The sequence below is a fragment of the Meleagris gallopavo genome, chromosome 1 (genome assembly GCF_905368555.1).
Source record: "Meleagris gallopavo chromosome 1, MGAL_WU_HG_1.1, whole genome shotgun sequence".
Taxonomy (NCBI): domain Eukaryota; kingdom Metazoa; phylum Chordata; class Aves; order Galliformes; family Phasianidae; genus Meleagris; species Meleagris gallopavo.
The window spans coordinates 101,094,010-101,116,305 of NC_139404.1; the positions used below are offsets into that span (position 1 = coordinate 101,094,010).

Below are 22,296 nucleotides of genomic sequence, written 5' to 3' on the forward strand. Positions count from 1 at the left end.
ACAAACTCTTCGAGGCTACAAAGCCAAATCTAGTTTGAAATTGCTATTAATTAAATCCTCTTTAGAAGTTTTAAGGAAAATACTTCTAAAGAACAGCTACAGAAAAGGTTTTGTTCAAAATGCTCAGTGACAAGGATGAGGAGGGAAACACATGATATCTGAAAGTTAGTTACTTTTAATAATAACAAAGTTGAAGAATCAAAGGCAGCATTATTCCTCACAGTGCATATGTTACTTGAGATACCTATCTGTCAGCTTGGTGTAGGGGTCACCATCCCTGGGGGTGGTGAAGAACCACGTGGGCATGGTACTTAGGGACAGGATTTAGTGGGCATCATTGGCAGTAGGTGGACCACTGGATTAAATGACTTCAGAGGTCTTTTCCAACTCTAATGGTTCTGAGATCCTACAACACCTCAGCCAAATCTTCTGGGAAGTACAGACCTCCTGCCATTTTGCCAAGGACGAAAGTCAGAATGTGCAAGGTGGGTTATTTTTTCAGAAACAAAACAGAACTTGAGATGTGGTGCTACACAGCCCATGTAAGACGCAGGGAGCACCACCCAGCCAATCTCCTCTCACAGAACAGCTGCAGAACACTTGGGACAGTGCCCAGCCTCCCATGTCAGCCACTGCTGAAGCATCAGGCTGCTCACAGATCAGGACAGGACACTTGGAATGACCTAAGACAGAACTTTAGTGTTTCTATTCTTCACTTTTTGCACTGAGGAACAGCACTGGTCACCAGACAGCCTACGTCAGGATGCTGAAGCAGTTTGGCTGTGCACACAAGAGAGGCAACTCCTTCAGCATCAGCCTGTGAAATGCTGCAGCAGCCAATTCCATGCAACCCAAGCACACATACACTGGCATCATCAGCAGCGTTTCTTTTTTTGTTGTTGTTGTTTTTGTTTTTACAGATAAATAACTGCATCTTCCAATTCCACATTCAGCTTATCAAACAGCCAATTGCAAAAAGCAGACAACAGACCTGTCTGCGGTCAGGCAGGCATCGATGCTTGCAGTCAGCTCCAGGACACAAGTGCCAGAGGATCACACAGGGTGACACTATCTGCTTGCAAAGGCCGTATCGATCCAGGCACCTGTGAGCTCCCGCATCTGAGCTGCTGGCAGCACAGCCACAGCACCACGAGAGCCTGTGCAGAGCAGCCTGTCTGCACAAGTGACAGGCAGCAGCGGACTAATTAACATCCACTTGCAGCCAGGATGAGAGCAAAAGAAGGGAGAAACATAAAAATCTGCGTAGCACAGTAAAACCAGAACTTTGGAATAAATAGGAACCTTAAAATTGAAGCAAACCCATGGCAGAGGGAAGGTGAATGGACCCATCTCCACATCTTCCCACTGCAGTGCTCCCTGCCAGGTGCCAGCCCAGCCACTGCAGGTCCCCAGACACAGCAGGCTAGGCTGGGACTGTCCCACCAGCCTCAGGGCATCCCACCCAGCACTGGGATTTCCATTCAAGCATGAGTACTGCCAAAACATTTTGGGCGCAGTGTCACCACCCAAGGCTTTTATTCGTTTCAGCAAACATATTCAGGTTCTCTGAATGCTTGACATAGCCTAGATTAGCAGACTCTGTGCTTGCATAGCTATGGAAGAGGAAATACACGTGTGGGAAATTGAATAAATCCACCAAATTAGCCCACAGACTGCAGGGCAACAAGAGAACAGGTTACAGCCCCATCCCTTCAAACATTGGTGCAGAGCAAATGGAGACCTAAACCTCTCAGCCTCCTCAGTATGGGCCAAGCTCACTTCTCCTCCAAGCAAGTTTTGTTCCACACAGATGGACATCTCCAAGGGCAACACCAGACCCACTGGGCTGCCTACACACTACCTGCCAGTACTTCAACCACTCTGAGTTTTTCTTCTTGCTGAATGACCACACCCGAGGGGCCTCAAGAGCTCTCAAGCCCAAATACAGTACAATCTTACATGCACCAGTGCTCCCTTGGCTTTGTGCAAAGGGCAGCTCCTCCTCCCCATGTCAGAAGGACTTAGCAGGAGAGCTGACAAGGATGGTTCCAAGCTGACAGGATCCTTGTTTGTCTTCAAAGATGACTTGCTTATTTATTTCATATGCCCCAAACCAGCTGCCTGCAATGAATGCTTCCCTGGCTGGCTTGGATGCATCACTCTGCACATTGTGAACAGCAGAGCACTGTGAAGAAATGCATGCATGCTAAGCAGGCTGGAAACACCTCATCAGGTACACTGGAGTACAGGACCAAGGCCACCTGCCTCACTTGGTGTGATCATAAAATGCAAAGCAATAGCCTCAATAAATTGTAAGTGTTCAAGACACAGACACTCCTGTGTGATGCAGAAAACCTGAAACAAAATATAAATAAGAAGTGCATTCATGTCAGAGTGATGAGTATATTTAGATTTGGGAGTGACTAAATAAAATAAAGCACTACTTTTATGCCATCCAATCTCAGTTCTGTTTTTTTCTGTAACTATAAGCACAACCAACCTCAGACTACATTTCAAACCGACAGGGGAAGATGGACAGTGGCAGGAACAATTATATATAAACTGCTCATGACTACTGCAATAAGATCTTGCTTGTCTCTTCATTCCTATAATAATGCATCACTGTCTATCAATATTGAACATCACTAACTTCATTTTATTCATAACACACCAACATAATGGTTAGAAATTTTTCTGTTCCCATTAATTTCCAGAAACCAAAAATCACCCTTTAGGGAACGTTTTGACTAAAACCAATAGCATAGCTTTCAGCATTAAAAACTTGACACATCTCCCTCCAAGACAGGCAAAAGATTCAGCTTTTCATCTATGAAAAGAACTGGAGACTTGACATTTGCATTTTGTCCGTCACTTCCATGCGCTTCCCCTCCACTGCCAACCTAACACGCAGAACAAACTGCAACTCCAGCAAACACTTTAAAACTACAGGTAAAAGATATGTTTCTGTGAAAATGTAATTGTATCCTAAGGTTTACTACACTTCTGAAAACATCACTCTCTTCCTGCAGGAGGAAACCTGCCACTCAGTGTGAGCTGCTATATCCAGCTGTTCCTCTTCATATTCCTACAGCTCCAACACTCTCTCCTCGCTTAAGGCCCTGACATGCAGCAGAGCCCAGCTGGCAGCACCGCTGGCAGCCCCATTTATCTGTAGTTGCAGGTAGGACAGAACGCCTCCTCCAGCAGGAACCAGGACTGAGCAAGGCACGTTGGAAACTGCTGGTGAGAAGAGATGTGTGCACACTGTATGCATTCAATGTCTGCAAGTGAACTCGGTTTCAAAACACAGCACATATAGTCAATGCAGAATATTCTTCAGGTATAACCAGTCATTTATTCCACCTGCAAGACCAGATTTGTAACAGGTACACATTTAACTTGACTGTTTTAAAGCATCTGACATTGGTACACCCAGTACATAATTAACAGAAATATCCTTTATTTAAAGGGTACAGCCCTCACATAGCGTGCATTTATACCTTATTCTCAGGATGAGACTAAAAATTGAAGCTCTCCAGATCACTTTTATAAATAAACAAACAAACATGCATCTGCCCCTGAAACATCACACTGGGGCTATTGCCCAGACGATGACTGACCACGGCTTTTATGCTTGTCTACCTTTCTCATTTTCAAGCATCGTGTTGGCAAATACCTATAGCAGTTGCTGTAGGACACCATGGTTCTGTTCAAATCTCATTTCAAGACTGTAGATTGTAAAATTTTATGTCGTGCTACAAAATGCTTAGAGTCCTAAGTAATTGATCATTAAAAAAAGGTTTTGAAATTAGATTACAATAGCTGCATTTCTTCTCAATTTAAATAATAATGAATAAAAAGTTTAAAAAAAAAAAGACTACTGGGAATCTGCAACAGATAGTATATTGTTAGCTTTATCTTAATAGCAACAGAAGAACAGGTAAGCTGCAATTAAATTTGTTTTAAATTAGACTGCTAAAAAAATCCTAACAAACAGATTTTCCAGCATGTTTTTATTTATTGGGTTTCCCAATGAGAACTGAAACATTCAACTGTAGACATGCACACTGTCTTCCTGTGATTTTTCTCAATGCCACAGAGCTGACAAAGCTTCTCACGTGGTATTAACTAAGCTGCTACACTCCATCTTTGAACAGATTTTATTAGTCTAAAAGTAAACTTCAGAATATTAGCAGGATGAAAGTAAACAATGACTTTGCAGGAGAAGAGGCAATGTATTATTTATTAACTGGGGAGGGGAAAACATGAGATGTGTTGTTAAAGATAACCCCTGACTTATTTTCCACCCAAGTGAGCAAACACAAATTCAGAGATCCTAATGAGCACTGCCTACCTGACTCTTTCCTCATATGAGAGCTCTGGAGCTAGCCATCATTAGCATTGCTTAACTTTAGTACACACTCGTATTTGTGTGCATAATGTCTATGCACACACACAACCACAACAGCCTGCCCTGCCATTTCAGACTTCATCTACAGCAGGGATTGCTTTAAGCAGTCTCTCCCAAATGGCTATGTACCACTTCCAGAAAGTGGAGAAAAGTGCCTACAAAAAGAGGAGAGACAAATGCAATGACTTTTGTGACTTCTCTTTTTGTAAACATCTGTTTAACACTATCCCTCCCCCTCTCCTTCCACCTGCCTCCTTCCCTTGAAGCCCTAACAGAAGTAGCTGGACATGGGGCATAACCTCAACACCTGGCCACGCATGGCAGCTCCAGTGCCTTTTTCGGATGAATAGTGCTAGGAATCAGAAGAGTTGGAAATCCCTTGCCACCAGTCACAAGGAAAGTACTTTTCAAAAGTTTCATGTTCACATTTATGACTACAGTTCACTGACCTTAGTCCAACTGTGGGCCTATAGTGAAGCAGTTGCAAGACCTAGTCAGTCCTGCCATTCCCTTGGCTATCACTGTATTAGCAAGCAGCTAGAGGATACAGGACGACCCAGAGAGCAAAGCTGAGGGCTCCATGCCGCAGATCTAAGCCCACAGCACTGCACCAAACCCTGCACTGTCATTCAGTACCTCATGCACCAACGTGACAAATGCCAACACAGACGCAGCAGGAAGCCACCAGTGTCAACAAAAAATAGATTATTAGAAATAGCCCACAAACTGGGCAAATTGACAGCCGCTGCTTTGTAGTATGAACAGATGTGTAGTATAAATTAGGGGGAAAAAAAAATATCTCTCCCTCATAATTGCTAACGACCATCAGGAATACCTTCCTTCCTAAAGACACAGGCAAAGCTGAGGAAAAGGTAGACAGCTGAGGAAAACAGCAGAAGGGCAGCACTTTGCCAAACCTACTCTCTGGGCAGGTAGCACTTTGCCAGATGGCTACCAGCCAGTACCTAGTCACCCCTACTTCAAAAGAACATCCTGAGAGCCAAGCTTCACCAAGAGAAAATTATTTCCTCCTGACGCCTCAGGAAAATAACCTGTGTGGGAACTGCACGTGTCCACATCCAGAGAATGGAAAACAACAAGCCAAGTCAAGTACGTCCACATGCTGTCACAAACCAAGACTCAAAGCAAGATAGCACAAACATCATCCACCGCATCCTCACAGATGAGGGCCAAAGAAGGGAGGCAAAGACCAAGCAGGTATGACAGCACACACACAGGACACCCCAAGAAGATCAAGTCCAAGCTGGAAAGACTTCCCAGTATCACCGTCAGCACAGGAGCATAATAAGCACCATCTTTCCTAGTAATAATTAGAGCAAGAAAGGTATATATTTTTAAAGCATCTTCCCCATATCCTCCCATCATTAAGAACTGGGAAGAGACAGAAAACCACTCTGAGCCATGGGTGTGTCAGCTAACCCAACATTAACCAAGTATTTGTTGCATGAGTACCTTCAAATACAGCCAGGCAGCATATTTCAAACACTTTCAGGCAACCAAACCCATGTTCCAACTCAGAATGATATCTACAGGTAATGTAAGCTCCCAAACATCTCAATGTGGGGAAGGCATTAAGGATTTATGTACATGCATCTAACAACCTACAGAGATGGGTATTAATTTGTAAAAATCTGCCCAAATAACATATGCAGTATCTATTATCATACATTAAACAAACAAAACAAAAAAAAAAACCCTGGCTTATTTCCTCATGAAATAATGAAATTTCCTTACATTAGCATGGAAATCAGCGACAAAATTAAAATTTACTGAAGATGGAGAACTCACTGAAATGAAGCACTCTTATTTCAAATGACAAACTCTCCTCCATAATATTGCATTTTTAGCTACATCTAAAAAAAAAAAAAAAAAGCCACCTCATTTTTTCCAATACTTCTGCTGTAAGCTCTAAAGCAAGCAATTTCTCAAAAAAAAAAAAAAATCCCTGCTGCCCATTGCAAGTGCTGGCGACCCAGCAATTCTTATAAGCATTTCTGAACACCTAATAAAAACAATGCAAGCTGTACAATTGCATTACTTACTCTGTTCTAACAGAAATTCATAATGAGAATGCTACCTCTGCAAATAAAACCACTGCATCCTATTAAAAAAAAAAAAAGCTATACTGAAACTCATGCAATTCATTTTTCCATTGCCAGTTTACACATCACTTGCCCTTTATTACTGCTTATAAGAGAATCAGGTTAGCATGCTTAAAACAAACCTAAGCATTGCACATAGTCAAATTTATGTACAGCACATGATGTTGGGTAAGACTGAAAAGAAAAAGACAGGAAAGCATATTTACTATTTTGGGCACCAGAATAGTGTCTTTTTTAAACAGGAAAGAGAGGGGGCAAAGTTTGTAAGCAGACTAAAACAAATCACTAGCATGGTGTATAAAAATCTGCTGGCAAAGATGCAACCCTGCAGGTGCTCATCTATTTCATTTCTATGTTTTTCATTGTTCTTGATACTTAGATTGACGTAGGTAAGCTCTCTTTGAAAGACCTAAAGGTGTTGCCAAAATACTAAACCTTAACTACGTGACACTTACCTTTCCCATCTCCAATTTAAACAGTCTCTGAAGTACCACCTCTACGAACAATAAATATTCCCAAGCATGTTCTTCCTGAAGCTGTGCCCTCTCTAGTTTCTCAAAAAAAAAAAAAAAAAAAAAAAAAAAAAAAAAAACAACCACACACACACACCCAAAACAAGGACCATGCACAGCAAAGATCCTCATGTAGACTCAGAAGAGCTAAAACCTAACAGGGCAGGCAATGCATGCCATTCCTGCTTTAGGTCAGTTTCCTCTTTTAAAGCACAAGCAGAAAGGCAAAGGAAATGCATCCCACTGAATACAAAACCTTAAAAACCTTAGGCATTCTCGACACTATACCAATTTAGGTACCATAAGAGATTTGACTAAGCGGGAGCAATCATGCACTGGCATTTCCCCAAGGAAATTTTATGTGCTTTTTGCAACACGTAATTGAAGCCACAGGAACAGGTGCCTAGAAATATTGTTTTCTACTCCTTTTGACTCCAAAGAACATAACTTCTGAATTTCTTTACCATCTGGTTTAGCAAGAAAAATTGGTAATCTCAACATATATTGTAAATTAAAACAAAGTAGATGGAAGGCTAAATCTTCAAGGTATGCATTAGGTAAAAATCTAGAGGTATTTTAATTAGGAAGAGTTACCACCCCTCCCCACACCTCACTAAGATTAAATAGTATTTGTAAGGCTTACCCTCTTTGCTCTTCTTCTTGATTCTCACAGGCAATTCACTAGCTTACCAAAACCATCTACCACTTCTTCCCATCACCTTGGGAAAGCCAGCTAGTATGTTTTTTTTTTTTTATAGCACACATCTCAAAGCAGCCTAACAGCTCTGCCTTTTTTCTTCCTTTGCAGACCATCTTCAGACAGACCACCTATTTGGCTACTGACATGATTAAAAACAGCCTTTCCATTAGAAAGCCATTGACACTACGTTTAGCCAAGTAAGATGCTGGAGAAGGAATACAGAAGGGTTTTTTTTGTTTTGTTTGAGGTGAACCTTGTACTGTGCTGTTTCTACTGAAACAAGAAATCAGGAAGTTAGACCAAGACAAGCAGCTGTATACCTAAAAAGATCTGACAAAGATAGTACAGACTCAAGGACAACTCTAACATGAACTGACTGTCCACTAAGAACAAGAATTTTCACTTCTAAAGACATCCCAAATCTCTCAGATCCCAGAGGGAAGGGCACAATACTTAAATTTAACTTACAAATTTCTGATGTGCCAGCCACATTTCTCCAGTTTTAAGTATTTCTCTTAACCAATTTATTCCCTGTGATCAAAAAGCAGTATTTTATGGACACACAGAGTCTGCAATCCATTTTAAACAGAGTATTCCCTAAAAGCTCTTGGAGCCTTTTACATCATTCTCAGCTATTTATTGAAATATTGAAATATCACTCAAGATACACTATTTAGTGATAATCCTCCCAAGATTTTCTTCTGCAGCAGCAGACATTTAAAAGTCAAGAATCCTGTAAAATGTGTAAGTATTCCTCAGCCAACGCAGTCATTCACAACCTCAGGAAACTGCCCACAATTTGTTTCCTTCTTTCTTTAAAACTTGTTTAGTGAAGTTATGGAGGCAATTTGAATACACGGAGCGAAGAGATCCAACTCCAAACGTGTTTTATACTGTCAACAGCTGTGGCAAACACACCAGAGGAATCCAGCTTGCTGGTGTTCAGTTCCACTCTAGCATCTCTTGCTTCAGCAGGACCAATAACAGGAAAAATAAAAACAACTATTTAAAGAATTGAGAAAGCTCAACATATCACTTTTTTTAAATCATAATTTAACACTATGATCAGACACTTCTAAGTTTCTTCTCAAGGAAATTTGTAAATATTAGCACAAACACCTCTGAAATCCAAGCCATGCTATGCAGTTTCCCTCAGAAAATGGTGGCTCAACAGGTTTAAAAATAATATAAGTCTAGCACTTAGCTGTTCCTATACTTTGGTAACACCAAAACTCATATCCTACAATCAACAAGCAAATAACATATGCAGTTACCTGCAATCAATGCTGGTGCCGGCAAGCCAAAAAGCGCTCTACCCCAAGGGTACATTTCAAGTTAGTGGGATCTTCAAGTGAATACAGAATTTAAATCCCACCATATAGAGGCCTGCTCTCATCTCCTGTGCCTCACTGGCTACCGCACTTCTGTTTGCCCCGAGGCAGCCCAACATCCTGCATTTACCCCTTTGGAAAAATCAGTCACTCAGTCTTTACTCTTACTTTGCCTCCGTCTGGAGGCGAAAAACGCATTTCCTTCCTCAGCTTACCACAAGTCAGTACTATTAAAAATACGTCCATGATTTCCTATTTGAATGCCTTCCAGACAGAGCTAGCTGTCAGGCTTTTCTTTTCCTGCTATTTCCTCTTTGTGGAGGCAATTAAGGCAGTGTTCAATCTTTCTTCTAATAAATTACAGATTATCTTTCTCATTTGGTTTTACCTCCAGAGCTAAAGTTTAAATAAGTAAATGAAATAGCTTCCATCCCTCAGAACTGCTAGCACCTAAACCAAACCCCACTTTGCCAATCCTTCTCTGGAGAAGATGGGCTCTCTTCAGGGTTGGGCTCAGAAGCCCCAAACTCACAACTGACGCTCCCACAAGGTCAACTCAAATCCATGCTATACTCACTCAAGTTCTCCCTGCAGCTGAGTCCCCATTGCCCTTCGTGGCAAAGCCCTGCACCTAACCCTCCACCTAGGAAGCCACACCACACAGGCCAGCCTGGATTTTCAGGGCCTGGGTGTTGATCTTCAGCATTTCTATCTGCCACCCATGCAAGTTTTGTTAAATTCAAGCAGGAACTTGGTAATTTCATGTATAACTACAATACAAATGCCCATCTAGAGTTGTTGCACAAATCCTGTCTTTAGAAACAGTTTAGACTTATTTTCAAATGAAACGCTTTAATTTCACCCTGCTGTTCACCACAGACTTTCTCTCAAAACTCAGCTGTACCCAGGATTTTCTTCTGAACACCTTCAGAAAGACTTCAGATCTTCTGCTCTAAGGAAGCCCCCTAACCAGCACAGGGCTTTAATAATGCCCACGGGCCTCAGTGAGCCCCTGTGGCTCTGTGCAGGGTGCCATGCAGGCCCAGACCAGCAGCTGCCTCCTGACCCTGCCAACACTTCCTCCTGGCCGTGCATTGAAGCAAGGTTACAGCCCAAATAAGCAAGTCTTTGTGCTGGTTTTAAAAGAGATGTCATCTTCACATGGATCCACACAGGCATGACAGGAGGATGAAACACTTCACCTCAACAGCTCCAAGTTGTTGTGACCAAGAATACCTTACACATCAAAGATGGGGAAACTGGTTTTTCAATGTTAAGGTTAGCAGGGGAAAAAAAAAAGTGCTACCACTGTAAAAAATAAAAACGAGAGACCACCAAAAATGAAAAATCTTAACAGAAGTTACACAGCCTTTCCTTGACCAGGCAAAATTTACTCCAGAGGTTCCCCTCAACTCTCTCTATCTCATATGCATACTCTGGGTCCCTCACTTGCTTTTTGACTTTTTAGTTTTTGCAACTTCCGTTTTTAATATCCCAAATAAAATTCAAATAATGAACTCTGAAGGTTTGGAGTTTTTATTGTTTGTTTTCTCCATAATGCACAGCTGTCATTTTCATGATTAGTCACATTCTCCTGGATGTCAAGATTATAGACAAGTCCTCACCTGCAAGTTGCTTGCAGTTCTAGAAGCTATACCAACACTGAAAGAACAGCCTGAGAATTTCAATATCCTCAGTCCTAAAATTCTGTGAAACAACTTCAGATCAGTACTATTCTTCCAAGACTTAACGGAACTGAAGGTAGAACTGGTAAAAGTAAACAGCAATGGAATTAGAATGCTGAAAATCATGTCATTAAAAGCAGTTTTATTCCATCACCTAGTTAAGAGAACTGGCCAGAGGACAGAAAAAGCATATACAGCAGATCTGCAGAAAAATATCAAATAAGCTTCAAAAGCAACCCCACAGCTTACCACATATTCTGCAAGCCTAGATGCTTACTAACACTATGCATACACACAAAAAATAAATCACTAATTCCCATACTGTTAACTACTCGTCAACTATAATTAATCAATTAATATATTTAAATTTACAAAGCTTGTAAGAAAATAAAAAAAATTACCAAAATGCTGAACGCCATTTTAAAGTCAATGTCTTTTTATAGTATTTAGCAGCCATTTCCTTTTATTCAGTTTAAGTTCTCCTAAATAATAACCTTCCTTCTCAGTGTAAATAAATATATAGGTGCTGTATGTGTATAAAAATAAGCCTTTATCATGATAAAAAAAAAAAATTGAAGCCAAGAACTAAGTTTATGAGAAGCTTAGAACATGAATAGTATCAAACCTTTATCAAGAAAGAACATCAGAATTCCATTACCTGTATTTTAAGGCAGGACACAGGGAGCAAACTGTTTTTCAAGCAACCTTTTGGATAATCACAGAATATCTCGAGTTGGAAGGGACTCTCAAGGATCACCAAGTCAAACTCTAGAACGACCCAAACGCCTTCTGAACAGCAGCAGGCTTGGTATTATGACCACTGCTCTGGGGAGCTTGTTCCAGTGCCTGACCTCTGGTAAAGAACCTTTTCCTTACACCCAGCCCGACCCTTGATGAGGAAAAGTGAACTACTCTATTAGCTCAGTAATCCATGTTCCAAACAAGTTTAAAACTCCATTGACAAATAAGTTTACACAACTAACCATAACAAGAATAAGTCAATTGTCTCAAAGTTATATTGCTGTGTATGGAAAAAAAAATGGATGAAAAGATAGAGCATTTTGCAGGGCTTCAATTTATAGGGTTAAAGTTTCAAAATGAGCAATCTTTAAGACATGCTGACAATGTTTGCTGCAGGCACAGAGACGATGCAATGGCTTGTCAAGGAGACTGGAAGTAACTCCTAAATCCTGCCCCTACATCTCTATTATGTCATCTGTGTCAAATGAATACTATTTCTAAATCTTAGAGATGGATGAGGAGACAATTCTCATCTTCACCATAAGAAAAATAAATTCAACACATTTTAAGACCAAGTAACTGTATTACCTAAACCTGAGTATTGTATGTATAAGTCCCTGTTTCATAGCAGCAAAAAAAAAAAATCAAAGTCCAAACTTCACATAGTTTCCAAAACAAAATATAAAAACAAAATATAGTGTACTGCTCACTTATCTTAAGCTCCTGTTAGATGTGCACTGTGTTTTATGAAATCCTGAAAGAAATTACATAAAAAATAGTAACTGCCATACTGGATCTAAAGAATGGCATGCTCTCAAAGGGAGCAATTTTAAAATGCTTTTACGAGCAAGTACAACCAGTTTTGCCCCATTCCTGTCACATGCTATCTGCTGTGGTTGAATAGATAAGCTCTACTCTGGGGAAGGATAAACCAGAGAAGGGTGAACAGGGAATTCCTATCTGGATTAGCTTAAAATGGGTCAGTGGGAACTGAATGGAGCTATCCATCCCTGAACTTAGCTCCTAGGAGTGTTTTGCCTTTCACAATGACTTGACATTAACTCTTAACAATCAGGAACCAAAGAGAAGTCAGGTGCGAAAAGACTGCTCATGTCCTGCCACAGGTCACCAGAGGGAGGCAAAGGGACCAACGCCTTAATTAACACTGCTCCATCAACTTCAGAAAATGCGGTTTCAGAGGCTGGGGCTCTTCTCCCAGAGCATCTGCCTGCTCTTTTGGTTGGGCCAGTTCAACTGCTTGTGGCCATTTTCTAACTAAGGTCTCAGAAGCATCTGCCAGAAAAAAAGAGACATACTAAAAAAACACACAGCTTGTTTGTTTCAACACAGCACAGGGTCATGAAACCAGCAGGGAGTCGTCAGTGAGAGCTGAACGGGCTGACTTTAGAAAGCAGAAACCACTGGTGGAAGCAGAACAAGCAGCTTGAAACAGCCAGCTCCTGAACTAGGTCCTCTGCCAGCCTGAAAAGGCTAAGTGGATTACAAACCACAAAGTGCACTGGCTCACATGCTTCTATGTTTAAAGCTTGGCTGTCTCACAATCCGTGAGCTGGTGAGCAGTTGACCAGAATGCTGGCTTCCCTTGGAAAGCCTCTTAAACAAGCGCAGTCTACGCTTACCCTTTAATACGAGGTCCTCAAGAGAAGACTGGGTTCTCCTGAACTTTCTGTGTGGACAAGGGAGAAACACAGCAAACCAGAAGTCCTACTTCACAGCTGAGGAAACCACAGTGCTTACAGTGCTGTTACACTGGGAGCTCAACACTTATGTACACACATACCAACTGGCTGCTATCCAATCTGGTCCCTATGAATGCGGACCATTATTCCCATTTAGGTTATTTTTTATAGGACTAATTTGTCACATGAAGTCGTAGATATTTTCGGAACTTAGATGCGTATTTGGATCACAACATTAAAGAAACAAAGTAGCTTTTTGAAGGCTTTTTTTTTTTTTAACTCATAAAAACAAATACTTAAGCTTCACAACTAAATCACAAAACAGTCATAGGTCATGTATGTCCCATTTCAGAGCTGAAATCTCAAAGTTATGCACCAGGCACTACTGGTTTGTCTCTCAGCTGGCCCTGCATCATTGAAAGGGATAGAAAGCGTGCCTCAATTGTAGGGTACTTCTGAAGGAAAATCAGGGAAGAAGGGCAGTTTCCAGACCAAGTTCTGAGAGCAAAGGCTCCTCAAACTGACTGCATTCTGTTTTAAAAATAAATTCAGAGCAATACTTCGTCTTTTGACAGTCCCATCTCAGAACTAGTCCAGGCTCACGCCTGTTATCAACACTGCTCTTGGCAATGCTCAGCCTGTCAACGATCATTGTGAGCTCTCACCACAAGAACATGTTCTAACAGTTAACCAAGCTTACAGAAAGTCATTTGGTACTTTTTCAATTCACTTTACTTTTAATCTTCTTAAATCACAGGATTTTCCAAAATCCCCCGAATTTAAATCCAATAACACACAGCCCTTGACTTGTGTTAAAACCATACTAGATAGATCACCTAACAACTTCAATGAACATATTATCATACACAAACCCTATTATATGCTTACCAGTAGCAGCCAAGAATTATCTCTTCGTTGCCTAGATTGTCCAAATACAGCCAACACAAAAATGTGATGTACCATACACATACATGCACACACAACAATGTTAATGTCATATATGAAATATGCTAATGTATGAGGGATCTTTAACACGTTTGTGTATATTACACTGATATATTAGGTGATTTTAATGTGCATGTGTACACATGACACAAGTGTGTACATTTACATGAACAAACAGACTTTTAACCAAACATTTTTTTTCCCCAACTACTAGTTATGACAGACTTTTAAAAAGTGCAACGTCAAAAGTTTTGAGGATCAAATATGTAAGTTAAGCCTAGAGATAATGCCTTAAAAAAATACACAACAGCCTGGAGGCACACCTCAATCCAGAGATGAGCCAACCTTACCACGGACTCATCAGAGTTCCCCAGGCTCTGTCTTTGGAGCTCTATCTTCAGACCTGCCTGGAGAAAGCCCCAGGTAGCCTGGCTGAGTGTCCAGAACTGGCCCTGTTTTGGAGGTTGGACCAGAGTTGTCCTGAGAGATCCTGTGATCCTATCTAATTTCTTGAACAATTCTCAGTACTCAACAGCTTGCGTTAATTATTTTACTGAGCCACTGAGAAATGACTCCATCGAGAAAAACACCTGCTATTTCATTATACAGTTAAATGAAATATTTATGCTCTGAAACTACAGTGCCAAGCTTTGTGTTTTAAAAGGATGGACAATTAGAAGGAATCTTTGTATCTTGTCTTTGCAAAACATACAAACTATTTATCCCCAATGGTTTTTAAACACAAGCCAAGAGAAAAGCCATCATGAAGTTGACTTCCACTTCTCACTAGCTTCCCCTACAAATCAGAATACTGCTTCATTAAATCGGTTAAGAAAGGTCACCCACACTTGTCCCATAAATAGCTAATGGGGAAGAGGAGAAAAAAAAAAAATCTCACAATCTTGTCACCTTCATACATGCTCTATGAGAAGTATGGCAGCTGATGACTTTTCCCTTCACATCTGAAGAGAACAAAAGTCTAGAAATTGTTGCTCATTAACCTAAAAGACAAGCAGAGTAGTGAGGGAGAAGCTCCCTTTTTCCCTCCTTTAATTTATCCATTTGACTACCAATGCACCAGAATCCATAATGCTTGCTCTGCCATTGCAGAATTTTAAGGAGGAAGTTCAAAGGGGATCTCTTAACAAAAAAAAAAAAAAAAAAAAAAAAAAAAAAAAAAAAAACAACCAACCAACCAAAAAAAAAACGTTTCCCAGAGAAAGATCAAGAACAGAAGCAGAAGAAAGAACTCAAATTCTGTAATGGAGGCAAAAGAAAAGCTTCCTTTAGTGCCCATGTTACAGGAAGTCATTTTCAAAGATCTACTTAAAACCGAACAATTAAAAAATGAGTACTTGGAGCCTCCATTTAAAAAGAGACAAAAAAATAAAAGCTTAGAAATCACAGCATTAGACAGTTTTATAAAAAAGCTGCCAGGCAATATGCTTCTTGTGAGCTTACTTCCTGAGGGCCTGCTTGTATGCTATCAGTGTCTTAGTAATTCCATTTCAGTTTGTTGGTACGAGAGTCCTGCTTGTAAACATGGATCTACAGCAGTACTAGGCACAACAAATCTTGACACCCCAATTGTGTGCTAATTAGAAGAAATCTCAACATGCAAAACTGAGATTGTTCACTCAAATTCACAGCTACTGTCTGTTGCATTTACCTACTGAAATCAGACAATACACAGGATGAGATTAAATGGTAACTATTGCCCAGTAGACTTCCTACCCCCTCCAAGTATGATTCACTTGGCTGCAAGTAGCATGCTAAGCAACTGCGACATCGCTGTAGCATCACTACAATGTATTTCCTTCAGAGATGCAGAAATATTAATCTGCCTGTAATTTTAGGACGGAATTTCTTGTGTGTGATATTGCAAGGCTTTTAATTTTGTTCTTGCTTTCCCTCTTCCTTATACCACATTCCCTCTGAAAACACAGATAGGTTCTTCCGCTGCTTTCGAAAAAGCATTTGTTAAAATGGCAGGAGAAACGGTTGAGTCTGGAGATGAGATCTCAAATCTAATTCAACCATCAAAATTTCACACTTTTGCACACAAAGACAATACAAGTGCGGTAAACGTATGCATGCAATTCCTGTTATGAAATATTTAAGTATTATAAAAGCAGCCGCTTGTTCAAATCATCAACCTTCAGTGTATCAAGATACAAAGAACCAACGTTAATCACAAGGTGACCAGATGTTAGAAACTACTCCATCCCCAAACAGAAAAAAAAGGGGAAAATTGCAAAGCCACAAACACTGTTATGAATTGCCAGAACAAGATGGAAAGCTTCTGCACAAACATCGCTGCCCATTTAAACAACTACTTCAAGGCAAAGAACGTCTCTGAAAATTCTGGATGCTACTCCAGCAGGCATCACGGAAAGGATGGGGCTGCAGATGAATGCAGGCTCTCCTCAGAATGGTTTTGATGCAAAACCCAAGCCCTCCTTCTTGCAAGTGCTTATATGGTGCCTGCAACTTTATACCTTTTTCCATATATATATATATATGAAGGCTAGGGACAGAGAGATCCAGTGGACCACAGTGATGGGCATCGCTATTTGAAGCACCGTTCCAATTCTATTTTTCCTTTCTTTATTTGGCTCCATCTAAGCACCCAAGGCAGAGATTTCCTTCTATTACTTTCAAGCAATAAACGGTTGCATCAAGCTAACACCCAAACGAGTTTTATAACTGGAAGCCATAAAGCCCTGAACCTCTTCACAACCGTTCATTTTTACATCCCCTGCTCAGTGTTTCCCAGCCCGTGCCTGGAAGAGCAGCATCGGGCACAGGGACAGGCAGGTCCCCAAGAATAACCGGGTCCCACGGCTCTCCGGCCAGGAGCGAGCCGAGCTCCAGGCTCTGGGTCCCGGCTGAGCGCCGGGTGCCAGCCCCGCAGGCTCCGTGGGGCAGAAGAGGCTGGGAGCTGTGGGCTCCCCGCACACCTTCACCGGGCGGCACCGGCTGCCCTCTGCGCTCAGCCCCGGGGGGCGAGAGGAGCCCACCCGTCCCCGCCCCACCGGAGGATGCCGCCGGGCCAGTTGCTGCGCTGGCAGCACTGGGCAGCGGGGCAGGAGAAGAAGAGGGCGATGCCGCCCACGGCCGGGCCGTCCGCCGTTCGCATGACGGCGCCCCTCTGCTGCACTGCAGCGGCGCCATCTTCTCGCGCTTCGCCGCCGCGCAGCCCCAGCCCGCCCCGCCGCAGGGAAACCCGCCCCGCGGCTCCGCACGGCTCGGCTCGGCACGCCGCCCCCGCCCCACGTCCCTGCCGCCCGGCTGCTGCTGCGCCAGCCCCGCCGGGAGGCTCCTCGCCGCCGCCCCGCGCACCTGCGAGTGTGGTGAGCGACGGGGCGGGCGCGGTGCCTCCCCCGCACGCCGCTCCGCCTGCCGCCCCCCGAGGCCCCCCGCCCCCCGCCCGGACGGCAAAGTTTCCCTTCCCCGACCAACGGCGGAGGAACCCCCGGGGACGCGCACCGTCCCCGCGAAAAGCCCGAAGGCAGCGGTGGGCGCGGGCAGCCGGGTGGCAGCGATGCGCGAGAGCCGCCGACCTCTCTCTCTGCCTCTGTTCTGCCCCCGCCGCCCCCTCGCTCGGCGGGAGCGGCCCCATTGTTCGCCGGCGGCCGGGGAAGGAAGCTCCGGCGCCGGGCAGGCACCGGGACCTCCGCCGAGCTCCGCCGCAGGGGCAGCTCCGGGCAGACAAAGCCTTCGGGAGGCGCAGGAGGACGGCGGGAGCGAGCCCCCGCCCGACCGCCCCCTGCCCCGCTTACCTCGAGGGCCCGGGCGGTGCCGGCGGCCAGCAGCAGAAGGGCTAAGTGGGGCAGCATCGCGGCGGCCGAGGGGGGAGGGGGAAGAGGGAGAAGGGCGGCCAGCCGGCGGGACGCGCTGGGCTACGGCAGTAAATCCGCGGGGCCGCGCCGCTGCCGAGGAGAGCGACTGAGCTGCAGCGGCACCACCGAGCGCCGCGGCGGGGCCGGTCAGCTGATGGCCCGGCCCGCCCCCGAGCGGGCGGTGCGGCGCGGCCCGGCCCGGCCCTCCCGCCCCGCGGAGACACCTAGCGGCCGCGCAGGGGCGGAGCAGCACCGGCCCGCGGCGCGGCGCGGTGCGGTGAAAGAAAGCACCTCGGGACCCGGCTCGGTCCTACGGAGACCTGGATAGACCTTAGACTGTCTTGAAGGTGGAGTGTCTGCCTGCTCAGTCTCTCACACAATACATAATCTGTGTCCAAAACACCTGAGCATCCAACTGAGGCCTCAGCCTTCTGCTGGTAAGATAGCAGTGACCCCGGGCATTGCTTTGCTTACTGCTAATTGCAAGGTCAATGCAAAATTTGTGGAAGTGTCACTGAGAAATAATGTACGCAAGAGCACTGACTGAACTAAGGCTTACAGCAGGTGAACAAGGAAGAAATCAAACTTCAGTCCTTTTTCACGTGGCTTGCAAGCAGAAGGGTTGTCAGGCCCTGAAACAGGCATCAAGCTGCTGGAGTACAAGAAGTGTCTGGACAGTGCTCTCAGACATATGGTCTTTGGGTAGCATTGTGTGGAGCCAGGAGCTGTATTCAATGATCCTTCTGGGTCCCTTCCAGCTTGGAATGCCTTATAATTCTCTGAAACCCAGTTTGGTGTTACCTGGCATGTTCTGTCTGAACTGCTGACCTTGTGGCAGGCTCTGTTCTCCCATTAAGGCCACAAGACCAATGTTAACAGACCTCCTATGCAACAGGGAAGTTCAGCGTGGTCACAGAAGGGACAAGTGAAATCTCCCAAGCACGTGGTTTGGTGATGGAAGTCTGGGCTGCGTTGTCCTCAGCACTCTTTGTGGAACCACAGACTACCCTTAGTTGGAAAAGACACACACAGACCACCAAGTCCAACTCCTGGTTTCACATGGGACCACCTAAAATTCAAGACCTACACCTGAGAGTAGTTGTACATTTTGAACTGCAGCAGTCTTATGTCCATGTTCTTTTCAAGTCAAAGCAGAAATCCACTGAGACTCAGTCCAAGCTTCATCTGATCCACAGGGACGTTTATGGGGCTGGAGCAGATAATTGCAGGGTCAGGCGGGCTGAAATATTTGGGAAGGCACCTCAGCGCCACAGCATTTCACCCCCATAGGCAAGCTCTAGATTCAGAAGATCATTCTCATGCAAATATGACATTTCTCATACAAATAAATGAACTGATGGTGTACAATGGCTTTGAGGAATTGCTTGAGTCACACTCAGTGAATTTGAGCGGTCTCTGACAGGCAACTAACAGCTGAGGCCCTTCCCTCCCCCTGTGTACAGATGTGAAGTATATCCCAGTGTAATTAGTAGGTGCTTTTAAGAAATAGACCCATGACACAACACAACTTGTAAATTAAAATTGGTTAAATAACAACAATGGCAGGTTTAGCTGTAATAATTGAATATTGTTATCTGCTTGTTAGGATAATGATTGTATGGCTTTAAGGGGTTAGGGAAGGATTTGCTATGCAAATGTTCCCAACCAGTTGGCTTCTAAACCCAGCCAGAAGAAAGGCAGCACAGTGGTTGCAAATCAGCAACATCCTGCTGGAGTTGATGGAGGTCATTCAAAAACAATTCTTCCCAGAAACAATGGAGGCAATCAGAAGGAAGCTCTTTATAAGTTCTGAAAAAAAAAAAAAAAAAAAAAAAAAAAAAAAGAATCCAGCTTCCAACTGGATAGAAGACCAAAATAGATTCATGTCACTCTTTTATTATACATATTATTGGCTTGGTAGCTCTCTGCAAACATTTCTTCCTAGCTCTGAATCCAAACAGTATTTCAACTGCAGTTTCTCTGGATGAGCCAAGCCTACATCCTCCCTCATGGTGGGCCCCTTCTGCCCTTCACTGGGAGAAGGGCAGAGCCATGGGGCCGCACACCTCAAGGTGAGGTACAGGAGAGAAGGCTCAATTGAAATTGTGGGGAAAAGTCAAAGGTTCAGGAAGGCCTAAGATGTAAGTCCAGCCCATTAATACAAACCAGCAACAAGATTTGCTAAGGCCATAACTAAAGACCTCTTTGAAAGTCATTTGCAAGGTCTACAAAATCGAGAGATGACCGGCTGATAGAAAACAAAGAGATTGTGTCCTATATTCCATTCTCTTTCCTCTTTCAGTATCTATACTGAAAGTCCAGTATACTTTTTGCCTTGCTTTCTCTAACCTGTCTTATTTGGATAGAAATTCTTGGGATTGAAATTACCAGGCCTTGGAATTAGTCATAGCTGGAATTCTATGAAAACTACATAGCAGGATGAGTAATGAATGTATATTCCCAAAGGAGAAGGCAGTACAGGCTGGATAACAGAATGATAGGGAGTACGTTAAGTATCCAGTAAGATAATTTGAGCAAACAATTGCAAACTATATCCAGATGTGATTTCTGTTATTCAATCTGAATGTGAAAGCATTCAAAGCACTGACCAAGCATGCATGTCAATCTTCATTTTTTTACCACTTTTGTGCTCTGCCTCTGTATCTTTCCATGCAAATGATGCCAAATACTATTATATAGACTTTTACCTTTAATATATGATGTATATAGAAACATTGTTAATCTAGACAATTCGTTATGAGCACACCCATGAAGTAAGTTGATCTTACCTACAAATACTGACATTATTCCCAAAAAGACAATAAAACACCGTAGTCTGGTTCATAACCTCATGAAATACAGTGATAAATAAGTAAATGTTTTTTCCATTGTACCAATACTTTGCTGCCATTACCAAAGCAGCATGCTTTTGGATCAGACATATATTTTCTCACCAAATGTAGTCCATTCATATGGGAGAGGGGACACAGGGCAATTTCAAAATTCTCCAGCTCCCCTCCCAACATAATAGCTAAGATAAGGTGTTTACTGGAGAAGAAAAAAGCAGTATAGACTTTGAACATTCAAATAATTTTAAGCAACACATTTCCCCTTAGTGCTCCCATGGTTCTAATTGGAGGACTCCTACACAAGTCCTGAACAGAAAACAGCCAGCCTGTGGCACGGATGCATTTACAGCATTGCCAGATGTCTCCTCATGTGTGCAAGTGGTTTTATAGAATACATGCCATTTCCTAACGTTCACCGAATTTCTCATCATGGAAACTCCTTATCATGCACACCAGCAAAATTCTTGTTATCAGCCTCTGCTGTATTTTACTCATATTAAGGATGATTCCTCAGTCAGATTCTTTCAGGATAACACTACAGCCAGTGCTTTCACTAGGATGATTTCTTTTGTTCTCACTGCTGCATGTTGGCAGACTTGAGTTCTGGTCCAGCCTTTTATGCTGACTCACTGTCTCATTCTGGAGTCACTTCACTTCAGTCTCCACATTTTCTTTACCGCGGATAACACTATTTCCTTGCCTTTGTGATTCATGCAGGGAACAGAACAAAGCACTAAGGTTAGTATTTCTGAGCGAACCTTTGGAGGCTGAGGAGTTGAATCTTACTGAATAGGCACCTTCCGCGTTGGTCCCAGCTAAGGAGCTCTTCTGTACTCTGGGAAATTCTACACATAAATTAGCAATTTGTTCCAGACAACTCCAGCAGGAATTTGTATTTTCTAATAGCATGGAATTAATTTTAATGGCAAACCTTTAGGCTTCATGATTCACCTTGAACCACTGCAGGTATAATTAATCTGCTTACTGTCACACAAGTGTCCTCTAGAGACAGTCTTTCCTTTTAAGTCAGCTGGCAGCCCTGAGAAAGAGTCTCTAAATATTAATCCAAAATGGGAAGAGAGAGATTGAGCTTAATCGAGCCTACACAAGTGTGTGCTGTTGGCAATAACAATAGGCGCGGATAGGATCTCAAGGACTGAACAGTTGATCCTTGTCTGAATTCTGCAGAGCACCTTTAGTTTTTGGCTTGTACAGATGCAGGTAGCCAGTAGCCATAGCGACCTACTCAAATGCAAATGATTTGTTCTGTGTAGCAGGGAAGTATTAGGAGTTGATGATATCTGCTGGAGCAGGTACACAATACAACGAATGGCAGAGCCAAGCAAATAATGAGATCACAGTCCAAAATCCCGGGAGTGCTCAGCCAAGGAAATGAAATGGAGCTGCGAACAACAACGATTGCACTAGTGATTAGGATGTGAACATATATGGACACC

General features: G+C 43.2%; 1 protein-coding gene across 2 annotated transcripts in view; it reads right to left on the bottom strand.

Annotated features, from left to right (window-relative positions):
• The window catches only part of APP (amyloid beta precursor protein), a 201,823-nt gene extending 183,671 nt beyond the window's left edge, over positions 1–18,152 (bottom strand). Inside the window, exon 1 of one of the 2 annotated variants that reach the window (XM_085241509.1) lies at positions 17,931–18,152. In XM_085241509.1, coding sequence (XP_085097635.1) covers positions 17,931–17,987 — 57 coding nt within the window. In that variant the 5' untranslated portion in view covers positions 17,988–18,152. The remainder of the gene's footprint in view (positions 1–17,930) is intronic. The other variant, XM_085241500.1, reaches the window with a different exon arrangement.
• Between the last annotated feature and the right edge of the window lie 4,144 nt (positions 18,153–22,296).